General features: G+C 42.2%; 2 protein-coding genes across 8 annotated transcripts in view; one reads left to right on the top strand and one right to left on the bottom strand.

Annotated features, from left to right (window-relative positions):
* CLCN3 (chloride voltage-gated channel 3) overlaps window positions 1-8390 on the top strand; it is a 70828-nt gene extending 62438 nt beyond the window's left edge. For 4 of the 7 annotated variants that reach the window (XM_055701858.1, XM_055701820.1, XM_055701830.1 and 1 more), the window contains 3 exons: window positions 881-1097; window positions 3474-3549; window positions 5210-8390. In XM_055701858.1, coding sequence (XP_055557833.1) covers window positions 881-1097; window positions 3474-3549; window positions 5210-5368 — 452 coding nt within the window. In that variant the 3' untranslated portion in view covers window positions 5369-8390. Of the gene's footprint in view, window positions 1-880; window positions 1098-3473; window positions 4952-5209 lie in introns of those variants that run through there. The other 3 variants (XM_055701853.1, XM_027799904.2, XM_055701844.1) reach the window with 2 other exon arrangements.
* Window positions 8391-10062: 1672 nt separating this feature from the next.
* On the bottom strand, window positions 10063-19022 carry LOC102049865 (histone PARylation factor 1). Its single transcript, XM_055700194.1, has 8 exons — window positions 18907-19022; window positions 17655-17814; window positions 15854-16040; window positions 14903-15001; window positions 13719-13869; window positions 12920-13007; window positions 12124-12296; window positions 10063-10336 (listed from the first exon to the last, which is right to left on the bottom strand). The coding sequence occupies exons 1-8, from the start codon at window positions 18961-18963 to the stop codon at window positions 10205-10207; spliced, it is 1047 nt and encodes a 348-aa protein (XP_055556169.1). The 5' UTR covers window positions 18964-19022; the 3' UTR covers window positions 10063-10204.
* Window positions 19023-19225: the final 203 nt, after the last annotated feature.

Raw genomic sequence — 19225 nt, 5'->3', positions numbered from 1 at the left:
CCTCATTTTTTTAAAAAGTGTTTTGTGAACACAACACTGTTTACTTCAGTGAAAATTTTGCTTGTGGTCTTCATACTGTGTATACTATGGTATGACACTATGTAGGTTGTATAGGAAATGTCCAAAACTTGGAAATTATTATGGACAGCATACTAGTTTAAGTTTGCATTTACTTAAGAGTAAATGAGAGAATAGCTAAACATTCTTCTAATAATAGACTTCCACAGGTAAGACTCATTTCGGCTGCTGAGATTGCGTAGTGCAAGTTGCTTAGTCTTGGATTTTGGCTGGCTTGAGAGAATCGTTTTGTGTAAAATAGTTTGGGGTAGAGGGAAGGATGCGGTTGTCACCAAGGTGATGAAGATGTGAAAAGGAGGAGGATCCTGTTCCCAGAAGGTAAATAAATTCATTATAAACAAGAAGACAGCGCTTCCAGAGTGATCAGAAATGGGAACCTTGGTTTCAAACCAACAATATTTACAGCTGTTGGAATCATGACAGGGGAGCTGTCAATTGAGATTGTTTTGCCCTGGACAGTTTCTTCAGCAGTCGCCTGTGTGCTTCCTACATGTTATTTTTGATGTCTTTCCACCTCTTCATAGTAAATAGAAGTTAGTTATTGGAGTGAGAACGTTGGTAGCCGAAGAATGGCCAGAGCTGTATGGTAGACAGCTTTTGTGATTTCTGTACCAACACTTCTTAGGGATAAAGCAGTGACTATAGAAACACATTGAAATAGCATGTATCAGAATATTGATGTGTAGAGAATAACATCAGTATGGTAGTGTTGATTGATCTGTCTGTTTGCACTAACTTGTCTTACTCCAAGAATGTAAATTCTTCCTCTGCTGTTTTCTCCCCTCCTCTCTTATTCTTAAAGAAAGTGCTAGAAAGAAGCAGGAAGGGATTGTTGGCAGTTCCAGGGTCTGTTTTGCCCAGCATACCCCATCGCTTCCAGCAGAAAGCCCTCGACCTTTGAAACTTAGAAGCATACTTGATATGAGCCCTTTCACCGTGACAGACCACACACCAATGGAAATAGTGGTGGATATTTTCCGGAAGCTGGGTCTGAGGCAGTGCCTTGTAACACACAACGGGTGAGTGAAGTGGCAGCAATGCTGTTCATTTTGTTAGGTACGGTAATTTGCATTTCCAGGATCAGAGTATTTGAACCCGGATATATTCCAGGATCACGGTATTTGAACCCATAGGTTTGGTGCTGCAACCGAGGACCCTAACTTCTGTTAAGAAGGCATCGTGCTGTGGCACCTCTCTTAAATTCTTACTCCTCCCTTGTATTCCAAGTAAGCAGGCAGGTGAATTCAGTCATTTAAAGATGTTTGGTTAATAATTAGCATTCATTCAGCAAGTTTTGTGTGTTTAACTTACATGTGGAGGAGACACAACTTGTCTCATAAAAATCAGTCTTGCGTGGTGCACAGTCTAAGTATTTCCTTGTTCTTATAGATGTTTTGGCAATGTGCAATGTGTCAGCTATTGAATGTCTACAAATATCTGGGTTCATAAAAAGTAAGGGAGAAAATGATGCAGTCAGTATCTCCTCTTCTGGAGTGATGGTGATTACCACCAAACTCTTGTTTTTGGAATACTAACAACTAAATAACTGCTACTGGTTCTGGAACTTCAGTCTGCAACTTTTGTTTCTACACTTCAAAATATTTCAATAAAGTAATTTTAAGATTTAGAATGTTTGTAAATGAAACTGTAGGGAGTTGTCATGTCAACCCACTAAATTAATCAGCCTTAGACATGGAAACAGATGGAAACAGAGATGTTTATATATAATTGCCTCTTACCTAAAACGCTACTCTTTTTTTTTTTTTTTTTTTTTGTTTGTTACATGATCTTTTTCTGTGTAGCTGTTGCTTTAACATTCTGCTTTCCTGTATCTCTTGCGTTAAACACTTGACACATGACATTGCAGCTCCTACCATAGTATCTTGCTTTCTCTTTAGCATGTCTTTTAAGGCACCTGGGGAATGAAACATTGTCTGCTAACGCACGTTATTTAGGATCAATGTCCATAGGACAAAACCCAAGAAACCTGAAATATGGGTGGGACTGACTTTGTTTTGCTGTGGGCAAAAGGACTGCTGCTCTAAGTGTCAAATATTTAAATAACGCATTAGTCCCCAAGTTTATTTTTTCAGATTTATTTTAAAACAAATTTATTTTAAATGTTCTCCTGGTTTTTTTTCTTCAATGCATCCCTGTATTGAATGGCAGATAGATGTTTTCAGAAGCATAAATGACTGTTAAAACCTTTCTCTGATGGGGAAAGGACATCATGATCTGACACTTAGAAGTCAGTGCAGACATGCAGTTATTCTTGTTTTGGGGGGGTGAATTTGAACTGATAAAACTTCAATGAAGAATATTTACTATGATGACTTTTTTTCTTAGTTTCTGTTCTGGTTGAGAGCTCAAACATTAACATTGATGTTAAAATCAACTAAAGATTAATCATGCAAAGCTATGTCAAACTGTACTATAAATTTTTAACTTTTACAATAAGGTAGCAGCAAGTATGGATGGCTTTAATGATTTGATGTTTTCGAACATTCATATTTGTTGTCCTACTTCAGTTTACAAAGCTGTGATATTCCATGAGCACGCTGTCCATTACAACAAGATCAGATAGTAACTACTAGTACTAGTGGTATTTAGGCACGGCATACAGCCATGTGAACATCAAGGACTAATGTATATTTTAGCAAATTTCCTGCAGATTGAATATGCTCACATAAAGACACATTATCAGCTTACTGGTTCTGATCCAGATTGGAATAGGAACTGTGCAGGAATTGGTGCTGAGGGGGTGGGTGGGGGAGAGACTGAGCCTCACTCTTCCTAATTTGTACCAGAATATCCATTCCAGGGAGTTGCTCTTGACATATACTGTTATGAATGAGAAATCTGTCTGAATTTGTCTGTCTGTAGGGACACCACATAGCCCTGCTCTATAGTGCAGCTTCAAACCGCAATTGCTATGACTTAACAGACTTACTACTTTGTTCTCTCTGCGGTGGCTTGTTAAAATGCAAATAATTATCTGTATGTGTGGGGGAAAATAACTAATTAAACAAAGGAAATGAAGTGGATTTTAGTTTTCAGTGCCTCTAAAACCTGAAGAGATAGGAATCTGGGGGGGAAGGGATGAAGTGTGCTTCCCTGATGTGTGCTTGATTTGAGAAACGTACTGCTCTGGGGTGGTTGAAGATCCAGTTGTGTTCAGCATTTTGGGAGAAAAAGAAAAAAAAGCAGTGTCTGGGAAAGGGTAGTGACTTTCAAATCATTTTTCATTTAATTATCTCATTAGCTTTCCTGCAACCTTTTTTTTTTTAATTTTAATTTATTTTTTTTAGTTTTGCTCTAATCCTTTTTCATTGTGATTAGAACTTTTTTTTATTTTATTTCACACACAGTTATTAGCATAACATGATCTGTTTCAGGATTGTCTTGGGGATCATCACAAAGAAGAACATATTAGAGCATCTCGAGCAACTAAAGCAGCACGTCGAACCCTTGGTGATTAGATATATCAGATCTCATAATTAGACACATTAGAAGTCAGGAAGCATGAAACTTGTGAACTGTTCAGGGCCTTTATGTCATCAACTGAACAATGAAATCATCTTATGCTAAAAGTTTGTATTAAACCATAAAACTATGTGCAAAATCCTTTTGTAGAAATCAAGCTGTTAACGTGGACAGACTGTTAGTCACAACATTAAAGGAACGTAAACAATAGACTTTCTGGTATTTTTGTTCTTGAGATCACATAGATCCATCTAGTTGGATCTGCTGATTTCCCCAGGTGGGAAAGCACACAGCTAGGGATACTTTTTCCCTGCCTAATGCAAATTAAGATTTTTGTCTATGCCAATCTCTTTTTTTGATCTTGACAGCTTTAAATAGCTGTTAAGTAGCAAAGTATCACATCTTTTGAGAAGCAAAGCCAAGCGTGTCTTTAATGTATTGTAGCATTAGATCTTCCCTTTATCAACGTTTTTCAAAAGTACTCTTTATTTTTAGTAAAGTCCTGTGATTCTGCTGCTGTTACCTACAGCAATTAATGTACTCCTTTATAAACTGTTCAGTGATACCCTAAGCCACCAAGTGGCATGCTACTGTGTTTGACTGTTGACTTCAGAATCTAGGTACTGTTTTAACCATGATGTTGTGAACTAACCTTAGGTAGATGGTAGACCTTGTCTTAATTTGGACATGGGTTGCTAGTTACATCTCTACTAAACATACCCACCAAGTTTAACTGCTTATGTGCAAAACATGCTAATTACATTCTCATTTTATGCTAATATTTCACAAGTATTTCATGCGTCCTTTAATAAGACAAAACGAAATGTACTAACCAGAATAACAAGGGCAGCAGCTCATCCATTCTGCTCTTTGCTTCTCCTGTGATATTATCCTTTTGGACAGTCTCACCCTTTTTGAAATTTTGCAGATTTGTAACTTTAAAAGCTATGAAGACCCTGTCATAAGAGCACAGTATCTAAATTGGAAAAGGAAAATTTTCTTTTATTGTAAGCAATTTATTTTCTAAAGCTGTGAACTCCAAAAACCAGTTAACTGCTGTTTACTTTACAAAAGTTTCATGGCCGATACAGCGTGCTCCTATGAATACATTCAGCCTGAGCCAGTCTGTCAGACTGGAAGGATCGTTGCAATTTAAAAACAGAGGGAAGGGGAGTTTGATTTGTTGTTAGGATTTTGGGCCATCAAGCAATATGTCACTTCTGATGGCTAGGCTGGAACATGCCTCCCTTATGAAATGGGATCAATATCACTTCTTTTTCATACCTCTTCTTTTCTTTGTCCCTCTCTGTTACTTTTTTGTTGGCATACGCTAATCAAAATTTCATTTTTGTAGAAACAAAAAGTGAAATAAAAATTGTCATGGGCTCTACTCGTATCACTTGTATTTCATTAAAACAGACTACAGCTGTCAGAGACCATCTGATATGGTGTCTCAGCATCGCTGTCTTTTAACAAACCGGTGGTTCCTCAACATTTTGATGAATAAAATGTTTTTGTTTAAATAAGAAAATGAGGCTGGTTTAATTGTGCTCCATTCCTGTCAACAAAAAGGACTTGGCTACAGATTTGTTCTGCTTTATTATTTTCCTGCTTGGATTAATATTGATCTTCCGTTTATGCTTTTCAGGCGCCTCCTTGGCATTATAACAAAAAAAGATATCCTCCGTCATATGGCCCAGACGGCAAACCAAGACCCCGCCTCAATAATGTTCAACTGAAACCCATAGCTGAGGAGAGAGAGGAAACGGAAGAGGAGGTTCATTTGTTGAATAGCACAACACTTTAGTCTGGGAGATACTTCTAAAATCAGAGCTGAGAGCTGGGTTTTTGCATAACAGTGCTGCTGGAAATCAGGAGTTGGTCTGGGGGAGAATGTGGCGAGGAGGAAGGCGGATGGGAGCGTGGGAAGGGAGAGCTGCTGTCCTGCACTGGATGCGTCCCGAGACGTCAGGTCTGCCATGATAGTGCAGTGGGTGAGCCATGCGAGGTGGCGCAGTTCTCCAGCCCCAGCCTGGTACTTCAGCATTGAAGAGATGTGTTACTAGTCCCTGTTTCTGGAGGGATCGTTCTGAATTGAGCCATCTTACGGAGACTGAAAGGTCTTGCCCTTTTTTTACCATTGAAAACTGTTGTGTTAACTCATGAAATGTATTAATTATTACACGTCACCTTTCTACATTCCAGAAGAGCTTTATTTCTCTCTCTCCTGAGCCGTAACAAAGCCTCGTTAAAATTGGTGTGCCCTTTTTGAAGCAGTTGTTTCTCATATTGAGATGTACTGTGAGTTACTGAGGTTTGATCACAAGAAGGGAGGTGTTTCTTGTGCCATTAAACGTGTAAGTTTGTACATCATGAAATGCTTGGGGCAGTACAGATCCACTGCGACAAAACCAGATTGAACAGGTAATATCTTGCAAGAACCATGCAAGACTTCTTTCAACCCATGTGCTGTCATGATATGAGAAAAATTAAAACCAGAGGAAACTAGAGTTTCAAAGAAAAATACTGTTTTTGCTGCAGAAAATATCGATAAGGTGACCTGGTCTTATGCAATTTTTGTATTATTGAAAACACTATGATATATACCAATGTTGTGCAGTACAAGGAAGAATACTGCTATTCTACTAGTTAAGAGCTGGAACAATTCTGTATACGTGTATCTGGTAAAAATTGCATGCTACAACACTGGAGATCCTTCCCCCCCCCCCCTCCCCCCCCATAAAAATCTGAGAGCGGTCGTTTTTATTTTCCTTTTCCACAAAAGACGTTCCACTGCTGACATGGTAGGAAGAAATGTAACTCATAACTTGCACTAAATGTATATTATTTTTCTTGAAGTTTTACCATTCTTTATTTATATTTGTATGGATTAAAATTATTAAATATTAATCAGTTAATATCTCACATAACTAATTACATTTTTAATGTGATTTTTATAGAATAATTCATAATCCTCTGCAAGTAATGGAGGATTAGCAAATGTTTACAACTAGAAGGGTTTAAACAAAATAGTTTCTTTATGATCCAACATACATCTAAGATCATTTTCAAACGTAACTTTCACTGCCGTTACCTTGAGATTTCCTTTTTCCTTTACTAGCAGATAACTGGAACAGTAATATTAAAATTTTATTTTAAAAATAATAGGAAGAAAGCAACTATAATTAATAGATTGCTTTTGACTGGTGTTTTGTTGGTTCGTTGTTTTTGGTTTTTTTTTCCTCAAGTGTACAGAGGTGTAAATGATACGTAGCCACAGAAGATGAGCAGCAGGGCAGAACTGAATCCAGTACTTGAAACTTTGGCAGGACTTCAAAAATCAGCAGCAACACGCATGCTAGCAGGTGAACTGACACATCCCTAACTTCTTTACATTTTTCTTTCCAGTCACTAGATTAATTTGTTTCATATTCACTTTACCAAGCCACCGCCATCACGAACACACGCAGAGGAAAAGAGGTAATGCTGTAAGCCTAAAGTAGGGAGGAAAAAAGAAATCTGGCGGACAAAAATTATGCATTATAATATGGGTTTAGATAAAATTTCCTTCTTCTAACAATTATGCCCACAAGACTGCAAAAATTCCAATAATACAAATGACCGAAGACTAAAATAATAATCCTAGGCATCTCTAAGGCATTCATCACAGTTACCTAACTGTTGTTTAGTAAAAGTACGTGGTATGATTTTATGTGAAGTACAATAACATACTGAACCGAAATTCTGGTACTTTTGGGAAGCTCCGTAATGATGCCTGTGCTTAAGTGCTCTGCTGAATTTTTACCAATTTTTTGGAGTGTAAGACTACCATCTCTACATCTCATCGTCTATCTCTTGCAGCAACTGGAACCAGTAGAAAGTGAAATGCGCCACTGGGCTCATGGTGATCAGCCCCTGTATTAAAAACGGGTTTGGAAGTGAAACAGGGAAGTGGGCTGTGTCGAAATGGGAGTGTTGCAGCAACTAGCTGTGTCCTTCCACGTGAAGTCAGTGCTAGCAGTTCAAAATTTGTTCTGTTATGTTGCGTAAGCCTGGAGAAACTTTGCAGAAGAAACTTCACAAAGAGCAGAATTTGGCCCATTTACAGACAGCGGCTCTGGAAGTTGTCTGCGATGCTGATTTCTGTTGTCTTAAATTTTTTCTACAGTGGAAGACTATAAATGCACTACATGTATAAGAATTGCTTTAAATTAGTTTGAAACCTCTGCCATGTCTGATGTTCTCATAAAACCCTGCTGTGTGTACTGTATTAACTTGCACCTAATTCTACAGACTGTACTGTCCGAATTAAAGTACAGTTCACACCCCAGCTGTGTTTTATAATTTCAGTATGGATCCCCAGTGCTGCAAATAAATTGTGCATCTCTGTTTACTCTTCTTACCTGCTAAGCTTTCTTTCCCTGTTGACATTTAAAATGTCTTCTGGTAAACATAAATGCGAGGTTCTGATAACAAAGTAAGTATGTGTGCCTGTGCTGTGCAATGAAAAATTTCTAATGTTAAACTTTCTAGGGCCTTAGTCAAGTTACAAATTTGAAAAAAAGAAAAAAAAATACGTGGTGGATGGGAGGGGAAAAGTGTCAGCATTTTTTCTTGTTTTTTGGTTTTTGTTTTTTTTTTTTAAACCATTCAGTTACTGGTTCATGAAGAATGCATTCTTTGTTAATCTGTGATGTTGCCTAGAGCTGTATTTAATATTGATCTTAATGTTTTTATTTATAATAGTGTGGTAGAGCTGCATATCATTACAGTAAAAATTCTGATTACTGTGATGATTTAATCAAACATTAAAAACTTCTGTATGACCACTTACTGTTCTGTCATGTTTTCTCCTTGTTCACAAACGGTGTTTGTATTGATTTTTGTGTTAATTTTCTCTGAGAGAAAATTAACAGCTCGGAATTTTACATACACCACCAGTAAGCAGCTAGCTAAGAAAAGAGTGAATTTTAGGAGGAGATGTAGTCTTTGTATTGCCTGGTATTTGGCTACACATCAGTAGCCAAATCAATCCAATCAAACAGATCAGTAGTAGATAATATTTTTCCAAAATAGACATATAAAAAAATCTGTTTTAATTATAGAATAGTTGGCTTCCTGATTTATAATAGAAGCGTGTGATGCTTTTACTGTCTAAAAGCCAGGATTGTGTAGTTTCTACCACAGTACCTTTTTAGTACCTCTGGTTGGAAAAAAAATAAAAAATTGTGCAAGAGGTGAGTACTTTTTGGTTACTTGTGTAATTTACAGGGCATTAATATGAAGGTCTCTTCTTCTTTGAACCTAAGGAGTAATGGGGAGCAAGACTGAATTTTCAAGAAAGCACCTATCTTATGTATAAAACATTAAAGTCTCTGTGTGCTTGTGCTTATTTTTGAATAAATTAAACACTTCTGTGTTGAATGAAAGGGGTGGGGTTGTCAAATTTACAGAAGTAATGCACTTCTACATTGTGAATTCTATATTAAGTTTATGCTGGAAGGGGCCTTTGGAGGTACAGTCCTTTGCTAAAAAGTAGGGGCAGCTTTGAAATTTGAGCATGTGGCTAGTGCCCTGTTCCTTCTGTCAGTAGTACTGTCATCGCGAATCACTTGAGCGGCGACAATAGAAGTCACTGTCTGAGAGCAGGCCTGGTGAGCCAGGAGCAAATGTCATTTTCCATTGGTTTCTGGACTGCTAGGTCAAGTGGTTGCCTGAGAGCAAAACGCTCGGGCCTAAGTAACAGGAAAACTGAGCAGTGCAGCGATAAACTCAAAAATCACTTTGCACCCTGTACAAAATCACTTCTGTTTTCAGAAGTCCAGATCAGTGAAAACAGGATCATTTCACCTGGCTGTTTCGGTGGCAACTGCAGCAGAATTTCTCATTTCTCTTGTGTCAGTTAGCTGTTTTAAATCCTGTTTGTTTCCCGTTAGTTCAGCCAGACAGCAGACGGAGCCCAGGCCTAGCGCAGTCAGGCTGCAGAAGCGAACGCCGCCGTCCCTGGCTGTGTTTTACCGGCGCGGTGCGGCAGGACAGAGCAGCGTGCCACGGCAGCGGTGGCCACCCGCACCAAGGAAGGGGGGTTCGGGGGGTGCGGAGAAGCAGCCGGCTGCAACGGAGCAGCGCCGAACCAGCCCGTGACCACCACCGAGACATCGCCGCCCCAGCTCCCGCGGGTTCCCGTAGCAAACGTGCAGCGACCGCCCGCCCAGTGCCGGCTGTTACGGCCCGCGGCGCCTGCTGCCACCAGCCCCCCCCGCGGAGGCGCGGCCGGAGCGGGGCCGTGGGGCGGGGGCCGCCGTGCCGGCCCGAGCGCAGCGGGACACCTCACCCCCACACCACACCACTGTCCCTCCCCGCCGCCCCCACTTCTCCCCCCCAACGCCACTGTCCCTCCCCGCCCCCCACCACTTCTCCCCCCCCAACGCCACTGTCCCTCCCCGCCCCCCACCACTTCTCCCCCCCCAACACCCCCGCAGCAGCACGGGCGGGCGGCTCCTTCCTTAGAAAAGCTTTACTGACCGCAGGGGGCACCGCCACAGAGTACAAAACCCCAGACCTAACAATAATAGTAATAATAATGATAAGAATAAAAAAAGCACGAGCACAGGCCCCCCGCCCCCGCCGCCCCCGGCCCGGCTCAGGCCGCCAGCTGGTCCGGTGCCTCCCGCCGGCGGTGGTCCAGGTGCGCCTCGATGATCTCGGCGAAGAGGTCCCTCCGCAGCAGCCTGTACGCCAGCGGCAGCAGCTGCCCCACCGTCTTGTGGAAGTACTGCGGGGAGAGGGAGGGACAACCGGGCGGTGCTGGGGGGCTGCCTCGCCTCCCGGCTTGGCCGCATCCCAGCCCCTTCCCTCTGCCGCCCCCGCGCTACACCGGTGACAGCCGCGGCACGGCCGGGCCGGGTTATCCCAGCCGCTGGGGGAGGGATGGAAACCTATTTATAGCGCTGCAAGTGACGCTAACTCGTTAAGGCACCCAGGCCGCGTTTAGGTACTTCCAGTGCCAAGAGCACAATTAGCACCTGTGATGGTTACTGTACGTGACAGTCCATTACACCTCCCCGACAAAGGGGAAGAGGTTTAAGTCCCTTTCCAGGTCTTTGGCTACAGATAAAGTGCCAGTGTGTCTTCTGGCTCCGTGAGCAAGGGGACAGCCGGGCTCTAGTCACACATGCAAAGCAGCTCTCAGTGTCTACAGGTAGGCAAAAATGCTGGCACCAAACTGTGGTGTCAGTTATGTGCGAAGCAACTGTTTTTCCTTTCTGTTTACTAAACTAGACGATGTAGTAAGGTTTCTATTTTTAGAAAAGCGCTGCAAAATTATGGCTCTTTCAGACTGCTGCGTAAGATAGGTATCAGGACCAATCACAGTATTGTAAAGATAATTTGTCATTGCAGGAGCACGTCAGTGGTTAATCATACATGCTGAGCGAAGTGTGAAAGATGGAGGTTTGCCTCCACCTACTCAACCAACTGGAAGTAACCGTTTCCTTCACTGCCCTTCTAGACCTCAGAAGGAATTAAGCAGCTGAAGCAGCACGGTCACTGAAGGAGGAGTCCTAAATCAGCAGGTTATCAGACAAAAATACAACACATTCTCAGATGCTGTAGGGAACTTACGGGAACAGGGTAGAGAATCTAAGAAACACATTACTAATGTAACAGCATATGGAAAGAGCCATGAATTTTCCTTCATTTCAGCAGCTAAATATTTTAACTAGTGTTTAGCACAATTCTTCTGGGCCTACATTTGGTATTGCAAGATGTTTATCTTTCTACACGATGCTTCGCAGCACCCCTTATCCAACACTAGTTTTAGTAAAAGTAGCTATTCTGCGTGGGTGTTTCTATAACCATCTGTTCATAATATCGCACTGGTGTTGAAGCTTTTTTGTATGTTACTTCCTAGCCATGGATTCATTACAAACATGACCCTTTTCATCAACGGGGCAGTGGCTAATGCAGAACAAAAAGTGCTGACTAGAATCTTTATGTGTGATTAAGCACCAGTAAGTCTATCAGCTTATATTTATGAGATTCCTTGTTAATACAGAACCAGAGACACCTGGTGGGAGGTCTTTTATGCAGCCATGCCAGCAGTGTAGCTAGGCAACTGACCTGCGTTCACATTTTTTCAGCTGCGGTTACTGCAAAGGTCAGTCCCTTTCTTTATCCAGTCGAGTGTGAGTGCTTGTGCCTATACAAGTAGTTGGGGATGGGGTCTGCAGCTATGCAGTATATCTGGATTAGACATTTTGCATTTTTACGAGTCTAATGTTAACTCGTTGTCTTACGCACATCAAACCACAAGAGGTAAATGCTGTTTAAATGCTTCTGGATTGCAGGATTGTGCTTTCACACAAGCAGTTTTAAATTCAACGTGGAATGAGGTCACAAGTGTGACTTTTTAACAGCCTTCGTAATTCATGTAGACTTTTGTGATTCCTAGGGATAATTATGCAATAGAGTTGGGAATAGAGATCTACAACACAGAACAACTCCCTGTCCGTGCCTAAAATAATGCTCAGTTTTGTGAAGTATGATTGTTGTAGTACTCACATGTGATCCATAGCAAAACAGGTCCATTCCCAGTTCGTACCCCATTCCATAGTCACATTCATCATTAGCAAACTGGACGAAGGTCAGCATTTCCTGAATGGGTGCAAAGGCCTTCAGTCTCTCATCATCAGTAGGAGCATCAACAATGGCCTTACAGATTTTTTTCAGATTAGCTGCAAAAAACAAAAGCAAAAATATTTAGATGTTTGGATAAAAAAATTGATTATTGCACACAAGTAGTTCGTGGCAAAAACATACCTGTGTGTCATGCTAAGAGGAAGACCAAGTGGGCACACCCTGAGCTGCTTGTGAAAAAGCTTCCCCCTTCCCTTTGCTGCTCATTCTTGCCCCATGCCCCTCCATCTCAGTTCCCCACATATGGACAAGCATTTGTGTGGTGAATTTGCCTCAAGGAACTGACTCTGGTTAGAACAATGCCGGGAGAAGAGGAGGGATAAGAAATAAACCCACAAAGCCCTGAATGTAGATTGGTTTTTTTGATCTACTTCCTGCATGGCTGCACCAATAAAAAAAAAAAGAGAAGGTTATCTAAACTATTACCTCAGGAATTATTATTTCAAATTTACCATGTTTCACTGATTCTCATCTGGTTCATTTAAAGAAAACACTTTCACGTCAAGTGTGATGGTTCAAGACTTCTGCCTTTTACTCCCACGGCTCATATTCTTCCGAGTGGGAAAGATGAATGCAGTTTGGTTTTTGCAGAGTAGCTGTGCGACTGAAGGCTGTTGTTTACTTAAATAAAGCAGAAGAATAGAGTAAACAAGACATTTACCATTTGTTTCGGGAAGTTCTCTGTATCCAACATCATTTTTGTCTACAGGAACAACTAGGCCTGCTCCATGAAATGCTTTGGTCACCACCTAAACAAAGAGAGAGGAAATTGAATATTGCACCGTAAGTCAATACAGTGACATAATATCACTTGCCTCGCTAAATGACTGCTGGTGACTAAAGCCAATATACTGTCCAGACTCCAGGACATCAACTCACTTTCAAACTACATAGCAGTTACTTTCAAGTATTAAATTTTAAAGTAACTGCAACCTACTCCAGTCAAGTTCTGAACTCTAGGAATCCTTGTACTCACTTGTGTAGCGCTGTACTACATTTGTTTAGTCACCTCCCACCATAATTATTTCTGATAGCTATGCAAGAAAACTCTGTTACTAAACCACATCATCCTTAACAGTCCTATTCCTAGTAGATCTGATCCAACTGTTTACATGAATCTTCACTTTGAAGCAGTTTTCTCCATGCTACCCATTCATTTTCATTTTTAGATTATTTCCCTTATTGTTTTTTTCCTTTAACTGAATGCCAAGCTATGGTTTACAAGAGTAAAGTGTTTTGATTTAATCCTATTATTTGGAACACAGTTGTATTTATCTTCTCTCTCCTGAAGTTTTATAAAGCAAACTGATTAGCTCTGGGAACTCCTAAATGAAGCATCCTTACCAACTAGAAGGAGGAAAAAAAACCCCAAACCAACCAAAAACAAAACAGGCAAGTAAATGGGAAAAAAAAAGGTTTAACAGAACTTAGTCCTCTCCAGTGGATCAGGAAAGTCATACTTTCTTATCTCTCTGTTTCATCTTCATGGTTTTTTGTTCCAGAGAATAACCCAGTTCTTTTGCTGTTCTTGATAGTTTTTCATCTATGTCTTTCAAAATAGCAATTTTCTTTTTATCGGTCACTTCCTTCAGTCTTTTTGACAAAAATAATCTGCAAACAGTAGAAACACATCTTAAAAGAGCTTAACAGAAAACAAACAAATGAATAGCCTTCTAATCACTAAACCTCCAAATCTTATAATGAAGATTAGCAGTCATGGGTTTATTTATACACATAGAGTTGGGAATGCAAGCCTCTCAACAACAAGAAAGAAAAAAGTTTGGCACAGATAGTACTTTGGCATTTCCTATCCGTATTTGCATTACAATACAGTTTATGCAACCAGAAAGTGCTGAAGATTTTCCTGGCCTCAGTAGCTGCTCATCTTTCTAATTTGAGAACTCAGTTTGCTGCTTCAGTGCCATATACACTGTTTGCCACCCAAGTCACACACATAAATACATATTTATGAGTTTCATCATGGTGCTTTCAAAACAAATGTCTTCGTTTAACTCTGCACTACACAAGGGTTCTTTTGCAGAAACTATTCAGTATGCTTTCACTTACTGACACACATCCATCCTTAGAGAGCTTTCCATTTTTAACTGACAGGTGATGAAATTGCTGTTTACAATCATGATGCAGGATGACATAAAGCTTCATGAATCATACTGAATTACATATCCATATAAATGTTATCCTGCCCCAGGTCAGAAATGGTACTTCTTGTAGATATTCATTATATACAGAAGTAATGTATTTTTATGTAGGCAAGAACAAGAGCTTGATGCTATTCATCAGATTTCCTTCACCACTGTTTCAGGTGCCCTTTCTTTACTTATCCTTTACTTAAGAAGTACTTCAACACATCCAGCAGGTATTTTTTTTCCCTATAGAGCCCATCCCTGCCAATATATTTAAAGAACGAGATAATTAATACCATCTATTTTACTTGTAAAGGGAAAACACTGCCAAGAAGCCTACTAAGGCTTTTGACAGTACCTCAAAACTTGCTAGCAGGAGCAGAAAATAAGTGAGGGTTTCTTGAGAAAGGAAGATGCATAGTAAGTTAGCTACATTATTCCACACCACAGTTTCTCCTCTACTCTTACTATTTATAAATAAAAGTAAACATGAACCTTACTTGACTGCGGCAAAGACATTATCACCAACTTGTGAAATCACACAGCCCTTCTTGGCTTCATTTGCACCAACCCACACTGGCAGCTCATCAGGCACATCCCTATTCATGAAAAAGTACACACAGATAGTCAAGCTGTGTCCATTTCTCCTATTTCAAAGTAAAATTAATTTGCCTCCGCATCATACTGCCATGTCCTTCAGAAACCTACCAAGCAAAGCCCTCAGATCAAAAGCTCTAAAAATCTTACAGCATGGTTTTGAAAGGAGCTTGTATATCAATACACGCAGAGAGAATACACTTTCCCTTTATTTCATAAGGCTTGACTTTTTCCTCAAATTATCATGGCAAAAAGTTAAAAATCAGTAAGTGAAGATGCTCTGGAGGGCTGGGGGAAGTAGTTTAACAAATATTTAAATCTAGTCTTCAATTCCAATATATATGATCATTTTTAATAAAAAACATCAACCCATGTGTTAATGTCGCAGCACTCTCCAAACTAGCCAGCTGCAACAAGGTCTTTTACCATCACATAACAACATAGTCTTCAGGCCAGTCTCTCTGCTGCCTTTTCCTTGTCTCTCCTCACCCAAGGCGCGCGCACACACGCACGCACACTCGCTCTCTCTCTTCTCTCTGCTTCTTCCTCCTCTCTCTTCCTCAGCTGCTCTCTCTTCATTGGCTGCCCAACCCCTTAACAGAACCAGCCACAGCTGCACCTTATCTATATTGGCCAACCCACTGCCCCTGAAGCCAGCCCACAGTTGTATATTATCAATGCTAATTAACCCAGCTTCATGCCTCTACATGTTAATACCTTATCACAGAAGAGAAAGATTCTTATTTGGTGATAGCACACAATTCTGAAATACTGAGGAGGGGGGGAAGAAAAAAAAAAAAAAAAAGAGCTGCACATAGTTACAGTCTAGCAAGAGTATATATTAAATAAAATACCTGAAATATCCCATGTGATACTGTGTTTTGCTATCCCCAACAAGTATAGTCTGGAATTCTGGGGGATCATAGAAGAATCTCCAATGAATATTGAAGTTCAGATCTGTTGATTTTGCTTTTTTGTGTTTTCCAGCAAGAATATCATATGGTCCAACCAGCCTAAGTCCAACACTTGACATAAGCGCATCTGAAAAGCAATGCATGAACTGGTTTACCTTCTGGTGGGTGCATGTCTAAACCAGAAGTTCCCGTGTCACTCAAGGATCAAAAGTTTCCACAAATCCAAGCAGTCAAACACAGTTTACCTGACAAGGAAAGCTGACCCATTCTTTATATTCAGACAGCTTTCACTCATTCAAGAGTTAGGTTATTACACTTCTCATAAGTAGTAGTGGTCAACAGTCCAATGTCCAGACGGAGATCGGTGACAAGTGATGTCTCTCAGGGGTCTGTACTGGGACCAATACTGTTTAATATCTTCATCAATGACATACACAGTGGGATCAACTGCACCCTCGGCAAGTTTGCAGAACGCACCAAGCTGAGTGGTGTGGTTGACATGCCTGAGGGCCAGGATGCCATCCAGAGAGACCTGGACAAGCTTGAGAAGTGGGCCCATGTGAGCCTCGTGAGGTTCAACAAAGCCAAGGGCAAGGTCCTGCACCTGGGTTGGGGCAACCCCTGATATCCACGCAGGCTGGGGGGATAAAGAAAATGAGAGCAGCCCTGCTGAGAAGGACCTGGGGGTACTGGTGGATGAAAAGCTGGACATCAGCCAGTAACATACACTCACAGACCAGAACGCCAACTGTATCCTGGGCAACTGTATCAAATGAAGCACGGGCAGCTGCAGTTGAGGAAATTCTGCCCCTCTACTCTGCTCTGGTGAGATCCCACCTGGAGTACTGCATCCAGCCATGCAGTCCTCAGTATAGGAAAGACGTGGACCTGTTGGAGTGGGTCCAGAGAAGGGCCACAAAAGAGATCAGAGGGCTGGAGCACCTCTCTTACAAGGAAAGGCTGAAAGGGTTGCGTTTTCAGTTCAAAGAAGGGAAGGCTCTGGGGAGACCTTACAGCAGCCTTTCAATACTTAAAGGGTGTATTATGTGTGTATAAAAAAAGACGTGGACAGACTTTTTAGTAGGGCCTGTAGTGATGGGACCAGAGGTACTGGGTTTGAACTAAAAGAGAGGGTAGATTCAGACTAGATACAAGGAAGAAATTTTTCACAATGAGGGTAGGGAAACACTGGAACAGGTTGCCCAGAGAGGTGGTAGATGCCCCAACCCTGGAAACAGTCAAGTTCAGGTTGGATGGGGCTCTGAGCAGCCTGGTCTAGGGGAAGGTGTCCCTGCCCATGGCAGGGGGGTTGGACTAGATTGACCTTTAAAGGTTCCTTCCAGCCCAAACCATTCTAGGATTCTAAAAGGAACCGTTACATGTAGAGCACCCAGGGATGCCACATTCTGTTACGTAATACATTTGGGGAACTAGAAACCTGGATAGATACAAGGAAACTAGAGTTCCATACTAAACATTTTAAATGTACTTGCAAGAAAGGCAGAGTTAGACAATATTTAGTTTCTTTGTATTACACAATTTAAGTAATTATATTTTAGGAAGCCTGAAGTGTACCGACATCTTTGTGATTATCTCCAGCATTCTTGTTTACACTCATGTAAACATCTGCATCTTAACTTGAAAACTGAAGCAGCACTAGAATGCACCTGACACCTCAAGTCTGCCTGCTCTCAGGTTGTTTCTGTGAGTTAGAAAAGGCAAAAAATATCTAAAAACCCACCACTTGGTTTCTCAGGATCTAGTTCCTCACAAAACTTCCAAAACTGATAGAAATCTTCAGGCAGCCTAAGTCGATAGCATGTTTCTGCTTCTTGACGAAGACTATCGGGAATATCTGCCTGATCTGACCTTCTCTTCTTGACGTCTCCATTTTTTTCACACTGCAGATAAAAAAAACAATAACCCAAAGTTCATTTAGTTGCTTTCTGTTTGTTCTACTGAAGGATTTTACAAGGCTTCTGTATTAATTGAGGAACAATGATTAAGACCATTAATTCATGGTTGTTACTTAAGCCAGCATATATATTAGAAGATCTACTTTGAACAGAATCCCTTAGAAGTGCATTATCTGAGACATGTGCTAAATACGTATGAAATGGCAAATCGCTACTATAATATTAATGGGTCAATATAATCAACCGAAGCACTTTTATTATTTTGTCAAAGGACTAAGATTAAACCTTGGGATTGCTATGTTTTAAATTATTTTAAAATTACCATTCCCAATGACACAGCAGCTTGCACCCCAGAAACTTGTGTTTTACAAACAGCTGGAACTAGGGATACTATTTTGTCATGTTTGTTTCAATGACATAACAAAAATCCTCCAAGTCTGTGCTCTCTGAACTACTCTGCTGTTCAAGATATGAAGTGGGGCAGTTCACAGCATAGCATTTTAAAAGTAGCTTGACATTTGTTTTAAAAAACAACGTAACACAAACCACAACAGGCTACGAAACCTCCATTCAAGCGCTCACACCGCTATAGCGGTAACCTCAACTACCTCACTCCCACAGAACACTTCCAGGAGTGGTAGGAATCATGACCCCCGTTTTAAAGAAAAATTGGTAATTTCAAAAACCAAGGTTTGTTTCCTCTCGCTAGGCCAGTACAACGAGGCAGACTGTCACCCCCGAGGCGGGCCGCCACCAGGCACCGCGCCGTACCGCCAGCCCCGGCCGCCCCTGCTGCCCACCGCGCACCCGGAACGCGGGGGTCCCCCGCGAGAAGCCCCGGTGGAGGCGAGCGGCCCCCGTGCCGGAGACGTGTCCGCGGGCTTCCCGCAAAGCTACGGAGCGAACCAGAACGAGGGCAGCGGCAGGCAGACGCCTGGCGCTACCCGGCACTCGCGCCCTCAGGCCTACGGCCCCACACCGCCGCGGCCCCGGCAGCTCGCCCCCACCCCCACCCCGGGGGCCCCGCCGGCCGGCCCGGCTACCCCGACAGCCCGCCCCGGCCCCGCTAACAGCCACCTGCTCGCCGGCCGGGCCTGCCGCCCCGCGCGGCCTCCGCTTCCCGCCACCTGTCATGCTCCCGCCGGCCGCATCGCCCCCGCCCTCCCCGCCGCTCCCCGGGCCCGCTCTGCGCCTCTGCGCCTGCGCAGGCGGCGGCGCGACCCGGCCGGCCACGCCCACGCCCACCGCCCCGCCTCGCGCAGCGGCCGGTCGTTACCGTGCCCGCCCGCGGAGGGGCTGGGAGCCAGCCGGCCGTAAGGCAGCGGTGTGGCGGGTGCCTGCCGGAGGGGGGAGGGGCCTCGCAGCGGGGCAGCGGCGGGCCGCAGGGCCTTCCCTT

The sequence above is a fragment of the Falco cherrug genome, chromosome 1 (assembly GCF_023634085.1).
Source record: "Falco cherrug isolate bFalChe1 chromosome 1, bFalChe1.pri, whole genome shotgun sequence".
Lineage (NCBI taxonomy): Eukaryota > Metazoa > Chordata > Aves > Falconiformes > Falconidae > Falco > Falco cherrug.
Note: the sequence above shows the minus strand (reverse complement) of the source record. Positions and strands in the feature narration are given on the sequence as shown.

What these genes read in the sequence shown, in the direction of transcription:
- LOC102049865 (XM_055700194.1), bottom strand. Translation starts at nt 18,963, where the DNA reads ATGACAGGTGGCGGGAAGCGGAGGCCGCGCGGGGCGGCAGGCCCGGCC. An exon ending in TATCACATGGGATATTTCAG is followed by an intron (nt 15,002 to 15,853) that starts GTATTTTATTTA and finishes TTTCATGAATAG; the next exon opens with GGATGTGCCTGATGAGCTGC. An exon ending in TGTTTTGCTATGGATCACAT is followed by an intron (nt 10,337 to 12,123) that starts GTGAGTACTACA and finishes CTCTCCCCGCAG; the next exon opens with TACTTCCACAAGACGGTGGG.